The 9,093-nt window shown below is 34.9% G+C and overlaps 2 protein-coding genes across 2 annotated transcripts in view; one reads left to right on the top strand and one right to left on the bottom strand.

The window, feature by feature from the left end:
• Window positions 1–4,365: 4,365 nt before the first annotated feature.
• On the top strand, window positions 4,366–4,855 carry LOC141495423 (small ribosomal subunit protein uS12-like). Its single transcript, XM_074196723.1, has one exon. The coding sequence runs from the start codon at window positions 4,396–4,398 to the stop codon at window positions 4,825–4,827; it is 432 nt and encodes a 143-aa protein (XP_074052824.1). The 5' UTR covers window positions 4,366–4,395; the 3' UTR covers window positions 4,828–4,855.
• Window positions 4,856–6,697: 1,842 nt separating this feature from the next.
• Window positions 6,698–9,093, bottom strand: part of GALNT12 (polypeptide N-acetylgalactosaminyltransferase 12) — a 45,159-nt gene continuing 42,763 nt past the window's right edge. The window contains exon 10 of the mRNA XM_074196722.1: window positions 6,698–8,434. Coding sequence (XP_074052823.1) covers window positions 8,297–8,434 — 138 coding nt within the window. The 3' untranslated portion in view covers window positions 6,698–8,296. The remainder of the gene's footprint in view (window positions 8,435–9,093) is intronic.

Below are 9,093 nucleotides of genomic sequence, written 5' to 3'. Positions count from 1 at the left end.
AGCAGATGTTAAGTGACCTACCCAGTGTCCCAAAGCTAGCAATAGTCTGAATTTGGATTTGAACTCAGATCTTCCTGATTTATTTTTATTATTATTATTATTATTATTATTACTATTACTATTATTACTATTATTATTCACTACAGTTACTGCTTTATAATCCAATTTTCTTATTTTTCAGATTAAGAAACTGAGGTCCATAATGGTTAAGTGGCTTGACACTTGGATGCAAATTTCATATTGGATACATGCTGAATGTATATTCTTGGACAAGAAACTTAATTTATCAGGGCCCTAAAAACAACTGGAGCAAATGTAGATCTGCATTTGTAAAATAAGCTCCCAACTGGAAGCTACTTATAATTATGAACTGATGAATTCAGAGGGAAAGTGATAGAAATTAGAAATAGAAATTGAAGTTTGAAAGACTCTCAAACTAGTCAAAAAAATACAAATGCAAAACCTTAATGATATCACATTAAGTATAGATCTAAGATAGGCATTGAGTAATTGTTAGTCACATCCAACTCTTTGTGATTCCAGTTGGGTGTTTTCTTGGCAAAGATACTGGAGTGGTTTGCCATTTCCTTCTCTAATTTATTTTATAGATGAGGAAACTGGGTAAAGAGGGTTAAGAGGCTTGTGTAGAGTCACACAGCTAGTCTGAGGCAAGATTTGAACTCATGAAAATTAGTCTTCCTGACTCCAAGCTAGAGCTCTATCCACAACATTATTAAGGAGATTTTAACATTTTATTTTGCTATAGCTTTTTTTTTAGGGTTTGTTTTTTTTTGTTTTGTTTTGGTTTGGTTTTTTGCAAGGCAATGGGGTTAAGTGGCTTGCCCAAGGCCATACAGCTAGGTAATAAGTGTCTGAGGCCACATTTGAAATCAGATATTCCTGACTCCAGGGCCTGTGCTCTATCCACTGCGCCACATAGCTGCCCCTGCTATAGGCTTTTTATGAGACATTTGACTCTTCGTTCACTGATACATTTTACTTTGAAACAAGTGACATTGAGACCCCCCAAAAAACATAAATCAATCCTTCTTCAAAGTATAGTTCAGCAAAACTCTCACACCCTTGCTGTTTGATTTCAACTAATACCTATCACTTTCCTCTTCCATTAGTTTCTGATTATTACCTGAAAGGAGAGGTGTGTATTCTAACTTGGAGAGAATAGCACCAACCAGAATTTGTTACCTTTGTGTTGTTTTTGTTGACCTCATTCTAGTTGTTTTTTTCACCCTGTCTTCTTCAGTCTATATCATTTCATACAAGTCTTTTCTTTCATTATATTGCAGTAGTTTTACGTTGTATTCAAGTACTATAGTTTGTTCAGTCATATTCCAACCTTTTATTTCAACAAATAATCCTGCTATGAATATTTTTGGACATAATGCTATCAGTAATCACATGCTATCAGTAATGCTATGGATATAATGCTATCAGTAATCTTTGTATAATAAGAACTCTGGTTCAAAGGCTAATAATTTTATAACTTTTCTCACATAATTCTGAATTGTTTCCTGGAATAGTTGAAGCAATTCATAGTTCTACCAGCATCAAGTTAGTGTCATTGTCAGATCCTCCAATGAATTTTTTCATCTTTTTACTATCTTTACTAATTTAAAGAATAGAGTCAATCTGTCAATAAACTTATTTTTACATAAAGACTGGGACTTTGGACAAGTCATTTCATTTGATGGGGTAAAATTTCAGTTTATTTTAATATCACAAGGTTGTTTTAAATTGTATTTTTAAAATTAGTAATTTTGAACAAGTTTCAGAGAGCTATCAAAAGTTTATCTTTTTTCCTTTTAAAACCTTCCCAGAGAGGGGCAGTTAGGTGGCACAGTGGATAGAGCACAGGCCCTGGAGTCAGGAGTACCTAAGTTCAAATCTGGCCTCAGACATATAATAATTAGCCAGTTATGTGGCCTTGGGCAAGCCACTTAACCCCATTGCCTTGCAAAAAAAAAAAAAAAAAAAAAACCCTTCCCAAAGGAAGAAGTAAGGTAAAGTGGGAAAAAAGTATACTGAATTTGGTATCCAAGATTTGGGGTTAGAATCCTAACTGGGTGACTGGGCAAATTAATTTCTCAGAGATTTGGATTTTCTTACTTATATAATGTAGTAGTTGGTCAACAAGGTGGCCTGCTTTGTAATACCTGCTAATGGTAAGGCTAATCTCAAGCTCCACAGTTCTAAGCTGTGAATTGGCTTGGAAGTGGCTAAACCAACTGAGTATTAAAATTAAATTTAGCATTCCTACTGTGAGATCCCAGGAGTAAGGGGGGTGGAATGTCACCTGATTGCCTAAGGCAAGATAAACTGGACTAGGTTAAAAAAAAAAAGAGGATAAAATTCTATGTGGATCAAAGTGGGACCACATTCCTAAGTAATCTCTGTACTTCCAGCATAAGCAAGATAGAGACTAATTGTTAATAATAATGGTTTTAATGATAATGGACTAGATGACCTCTAAGATTCTATGTCTATGATTCTATATCCTCTGACCACTTTATTTAGGAATAATCCCAAGAATACCAAATTTGACTCCAAATATAGGGTTCTTTCCATTATAACATGTTGCCTGATTCTGATGATATGTATATATATATATATATATATATATATATATATATATATATGTATATGTATTATTTGTCACGCTCATCACATGCTTGAACAGAATACACCAAGGCCAAGTTTCATTTTTCATAGTATTATTTATATAACATCAATATGTGCTTACTCCACTTATGTCCCACAAATCTTGGCAGATCCTAAGCTATGAAAACTTTCAGTGCCTACCCAGTAACAAACTGTCTATCTCCTGTTTGAGAGCCAACCAAGCTAAATTTGGAAAAACTCATCACCAGAAGATTGGCCACCAAGGAATGATTTTTTTTTCACCCTCAGAAACTCATTGGGACCATCCAACTAAAGCATGGGAGGGTTCTCTCATATGTGTTGGTGGTAGAGGGGAATACCCACATGGATTAAATCAAGAATCTTTTAAATTACTGGGTTACTATGTTTTCCAGGATAAAAAACAAAAATTGGATAAGTTATAAATTATCTTCTGCTACACTTTCAACAATTAGTTTGCTTGGTTTGGTCTCTTGTATAATAGAATGAACATTTTCTTTTAATAATATGATCTTATATAAAAAAAAATCAACAAGCCCATTTCCTCCCAAGCCCATTTTTCTTCTGAATTTTTCTAAATCTATGAAAGGAAACACTACTCTTCTAGTCTCCCAGTTTGTAACCTTGATCTAATCTTTTATTTCTCCATTATGAACATGTCACCCCTCCTCCAACCTCTGTAGGAAGGGCCTCAATCTAACCAGTCTGTATCATCTTTTTAAAGCTGTGACCCAGAAATCCTGTTCTCAAACATTCTCTTCTTAAATCAGATTCCCAAATCTTCCTTTCTCCTTGATACTCCTTTCCTTTGATAGGAAACTGATAAAAATACCATCTGGGCTTCAGATCTTAAGAACTCAAGATTTTTCCCCAGGTTTCATTCTCCTTAATGGTATATCTGAATTCCTTCTGACAGGGTTTGTTTGTTTGACCTAAGGTGGATTACTGGAAGGAAAGAATAGACCTGGGCAAAGTAACGCATATCTATGGTTCTTGCTCCTGAACTGAAGTGGGTTAGGCTAATTGGATGTCTCCACTGGGTTCAACATTGATAAAATGATCCCAAGAGAGTAAGGAGAAGCCAGTCATCATGAGTAGGAAACAGGTCAAAGACTCTGCTAACCAGAGTGGAATCTGTCATGATTGATCCCTGTACTACCAACTTGGGCAAGAAAAGAAGATCCAATCTCAAAAGAAAAAAAAAACTGTGAACAGGTTTATCTTTGCTATGTTTCTTAGATTCTTGGCATGAGAGGACTGTATATTTAATGTTTAATGTTAGGTCAAACTAATAGCTACAGCAGTACCCTCTCCCTAATAGAGCATGACTAACCACTGTTACTTGTCACTTCTTCCTCTTACTGGATTTCTCCTTATAGTACCATGGGTGCACATAATTCCTTAAAAAACAATCCTCAGAAAGTCCAACTCTCCTTTCCATAGGAAGACCCTCAATTTATTTCTTGGCTCATTCAGTGGTCCTTCACTTTCTTCTCGTTCACATTCTTCCACTTTCAAAATTCTTGCCAGTCTAGTATTTTTCTCTGCCAGATCCTTTTTTCTTCATTTTTATCTTCAAATTCCCCTTTCATCTTAAAGGAACATTTCATTTTCCCCATTAGAAAGGAATTCTTCAAGCCCCTTTACATTTGAGCAAGGTTAAGTTTCCCGATTGTGGGTGTGCGCCTCCTTCCTTCCTTCCTTCCTTCTCTCTGTTCTCTCAGCCCAGACGGCGGCAGCATGGGTAAGTGCCATGGTCTTCATACTGCTAGGAAGCTCCGCAGCCACAGGAGAGACCAAAAGTGGCATGACAAACAATATAAGAAAGCACATTTGGGCACTGCCTTGAAGGCCAACCCATTTGGAGCAGCATCTCATGCCAAAGGGATTGTCTTGGAAAAAGTTGGTGTAGAAGCCAAGCAGCCCAATTCTGCCATCAGGAAGTGTGGGAGAGTCCAGTTGATTAAGAATGGCAAAAAAATCACTGCCTTTGTTCCCAATGATGGCTGCTTGAATTTTATTGAGGAAAATGATGAAGTTTTGGTTGCTGGATTTGGTCGAAAAGGCCATGCTGTTGGTGATATTCCTGGAGTCCGCTTCAAGGCTGTAAAAGTTGCAAATGTTTCTTTTCTGGCCTTGTACAAAGGCAAGAAAGAAAGACCAAGATCATAAAAATTATATGATGTCTCTGTCAGAGTAAAAAACTTTCATGTAAAAAAAAAAAAAAGGTTAAGTTTCCCCTTGGAGCATAGATGCTAGTCACTGTAGAGATTCTCCCTTTTCTCCTTACTTGATGAATCAAAGCTCCCCAGATGCTTTTTCCCCCCGAGAATGAATTTTGTGGTCAATTCTTTTTTTTCTTTTTTTTTATGCAAGGCAGTGAGGTTAAGTGACTTGCCCAAGGTCACACAGCTAGGTAATTATTATATGTCTGAGGCTGAATTTGAACTCAGGTCCTCCTGACTCCAGGGCCAGTGCTCTATCCACTGTGCCAACTAGCTGCCCCCTTTTGTGGTCAATTCTTAAACTGCTGTGTCCAACATTCAATAGCCTTCAATTCCAGAGTCATTACTCCTCCATGAGAATCTTTGGCTATAAATTCACTTTGCCTTAAATGAGTACTTATGTGTACTCCATTCTTCTTGGGTTTAAAAAATAAAATTATAGTAAAGATATTTCCAGACCTTCCCAATCTTCCAGAGGAAAATTCCTCTCCTGCTCTTGAGGACTCTTCTGTCCTGTCCAGCCCTCCTTCCCAGTTCTAGGTCCTTCTCTCCTAACCTAGGCATCATAGCTGACCCCATTCTTCAAAATGAAGCCTGAACCTGAGACATCCTCTGGTGCCTTTGTGAGGGGACTCCCTGATTGACACTTTATAACCATTATAAGATCTCAGCAAATGTTTTGTTCCAATCTCATTCCTGAACCTGACTGAAGATTCCAACCTAGATCACCCTACTGAAATAATAACTCCAGTTCCTGTCCAGATTTAAATCTCCAAGAATTATTGCAGAACTATTCCAATCCCAGAATAAGCAACCAAAAATTTTGATGAAAGAAATTCTGCAATGTTTAAAGAGTGAAGAGATGAAATCCCCTCAAAGGTTCAAACTGTTAATACCAATGAATAAATCATATAAAGTGCCAAAGTGTGACTTAAATGGGATCATAAATAAAAGAATTAGAGAATTCAGATTTAAAATTTTTAAAAAACAAGGGTAACTAGGTGGCATAGTGAATAGGAGGCCTGGGAGTCAGGAGGACCCAAGTTCAAATCCAACCTCAGACACTTAATAATTGACTAGTCATGTGACTTTGGGCAAGTCATTTAACCCCATTGCCTTAAATAAATGAATAAATAATTTTTCTGAATGTATGAAGGTGTAACCGGGGAAGTGAAAACCAAAGATATCAATGAAAGTGGCAAGATGGAGAATAAATGAAGCAAAAAAATGAACAAGTAAAAAAATAAAAATGAAGAACAAATGCAAAGTATACCAGGACTGAATAAACTAATGAATTCATAGGACAGAAACTAGGGGAGGGAAAGGGAAAGTAAAAGGGGGGGAGAATACTTAATAAGTACCTACTATGTAGCAGACATCGTGCTAGGTGCTTCACAAATATTATTCTATTGATTTTCTGTGAGATAAGTGCTATTATTATTCCCATTCTACATGTGAGGAAACTGAGGCAGACAGAGATTAAATGACTTGTCCAGTAGTAAGTAGCTGAAGCCACATTTGAATTCAAATCTTCCTGATTCCAGGTCCATTGTCTATTCATTGCACCACCTAACTGTCCAGATAGGAAGCATATAGTGTCCAAAAAAAAAAAAAAAGCAAAAAACATAAAACAGAGGTACAGATAGAAAAAAAGTGTTTGAAACATAGTCATAGAAATTTTAATAAATTTGGTATCACTATCATCTTATATCTGATTAATGAAAAATAACAATCAGCAATTACTTTGAAAGACTTTTCAATATTCAAAATAGTACACTCCCATATTTACATATTTCATTTTTGTACTTTGAACAAAACCACAGAAGTATATCTAGAAATTATATGAAAAATCAAAAAGTTATAGAAATAAAAAACATTTAGAACATAATTTCAGTACCATTTGCTAGAGTTTTCAAAGCACTAAATTTAGTGTTCAGATTTAAGTGATAAATTATATATTGAAATTTAATTTTATTTCTTTAACTGTTTACTAAAAATTTTTATTATATGTACATTTAAAAAAGTCACAGTAGTAATTAGTCATAGTAATGATGGTGAAGCTATATTTAAAGTATTATTAAAAGTTTATCTTAAATAAAAGTTTATAGTAAGGTTATTCTTTCAAATGGTCTGTTTTAAGTAAAATAGAACCAGTGTCCAGAAAGAGTAAGTGACAATCCTAATACCCTAATTTCTGGTCAAACTGCATTTAGAGTACTTACTATCTTCAGTTAGGGGTGCTCCATTGACAAACTAGAGTAACAGGATTGTTTCAAGGACTCAGATCCATTTATATGGAACAGTTCAGAAAAATTAGGGTGGCTAGTCTAAAGAAGAAAAGACTTAAGGGAGACATGATAGCTGTTTTTAAATATTTAAAAATCTAATATGGCTCCAGAGGTCATGACTAGGATCAAACAGAATTAAACTAACAAAGAGACAGATTTTTAGCTCAATAGAAGGAAGAACATCTCAACAATTACAGCTGTCTGAAAATGGAATGAATTGCTTATGAGGTAGTGAACTCTACAACTGGAAGCATCTAAGTCATGTTACAGAGGAATTTTGGCCATCCAGTAGAGGTTTGTACCTAATCTCCCTTATGATTCTATGATTCTAGGTATCCTTGATAAGAACTCTCTGGTTGATGTTGACAGCTCTGTAACATACAAATAGTATTATTTAAAACAAGCTTCGAGTATCCCAATGACATGAAAGAGCTATCACCCCTTTCCACATATGCAGCTTTTCTCCAACTTCATGCACTGAGAAAATTCTGGTCAAACTATCAATCTGTGCAATCTACAGTACAATGTGTTGTTTTTTATAATCTGTGCAAACAGCTTAATATATGGAAAATATCAAGATTCAAACTCTACCTTATATCTAAAAAAAGGCACTATTGTAGAATATAGGCAATACTAAAAAAGTATTTGGTAGATAATTGTTTTAAACTCACTGAATAAAAAGAATTATGTGCTCTTCTCTATGAAAATAGGCCACCTTGAAACAACGGTAAAGCTTTTTAAATAAATAGTGCAAAACTTAAACTCTTCTACTAATTCTCCAAAAAAATTCACACCTTGTAAAATAATTTCCTTATGAAAATATTATTGTCAAGTTTTGCATGATATCCTCACATTGCACTGAACTAAGTAGCTACTAGCTACAAAATTCTCCTGAGCATAATCATTATCCTACTCTACATTTCTATTGTGTCTTCTAAAAAAGTCTTTCACATACTTCCTTTGACCCTCACAACAACCCTGTGAGGTAGGTTGGACAAATTTTCTTAAACTGAAATTAAGACATGAAGGGACTTGCATAAGGTCATATAACTGGTAAACAGTGGAACTGGAACTAGATGTAGACCTTCTGATCTCTAGTTCATCATCTGATTGACTGGCACAGTAACATTAACTTCTTTCTTTGAAGAACCATTTTTGATAGTCTGAATTTGTACATGTTCTTAACAGTGGTGCTGGATTGCCATTGGAAGCATTCGCCTCAGCTTGTAGACATTTCTTAGACTGTACATGAAATAAAGATCCATCCTAGAAAGGATTGATAAGGAATTAAATTTTTAATAGTATTATCAACACTTTTATAAGATTACTATTTTTGCTTTAAATTACAATTGCTTAAAAGAACTCAATAAACTTTTCTAAAGTATGAGTTTAAATTAAATTTCCAAGTTACTCATAACATTTGAAATAAAAAAGGTCAAGAGAAAGACCAATGAAGGAGGTGATCAATAAATTATCATAAATGAATGGAATAGAATACTATTAAATAGTAGGGAATGATGAATATGAAGAAGTCAGAAAATGAATAAAGATGTATGAAAAACATAAGAGTAAAGAAAGAGGAACTAACAGAACAACTTATATAATGTAAATTTGGTCAGCATGGAAAGACAATGAACCTCTGGTCTGTTACTATGGTCCATGTGAGTACCATACTGCCAAAAATCTATATTTTATGGTTTATTTATTTATTTTCATATTATTGCAATAATGTTGTGAAAGTAAACAATGTCAACAACCCCTCCCCCCAAAATGATAGAGGAACCTCAAGAGAAATGGAGAGAAAAAAATGTATACTTCAGTCTGTGTTCAGATTCCATCAGCTCTGTTTCTGGGATCAGTTTCCTTCTTTATCATAAGTCCTACAGTTGCTTATTACTAGTCCTCCCCACTCCCATTTTATTCTC

The sequence above is a fragment of the Macrotis lagotis genome, chromosome 8, assembly GCF_037893015.1.
Source record: "Macrotis lagotis isolate mMagLag1 chromosome 8, bilby.v1.9.chrom.fasta, whole genome shotgun sequence".
NCBI classification, from domain to species: Eukaryota; Metazoa; Chordata; class Mammalia; order Peramelemorphia; family Peramelidae; genus Macrotis; species Macrotis lagotis.
This window is presented reverse-complemented; position numbering and strand designations above follow the sequence as displayed.

Coding starts and splice junctions, on each gene's coding strand:
- LOC141495423 (XM_074196723.1), top strand. CDS start 4,396: ATGGGTAAGTGCCATGGTCTTCATACTGCTAGGAAGCTCCGCAGCCAC.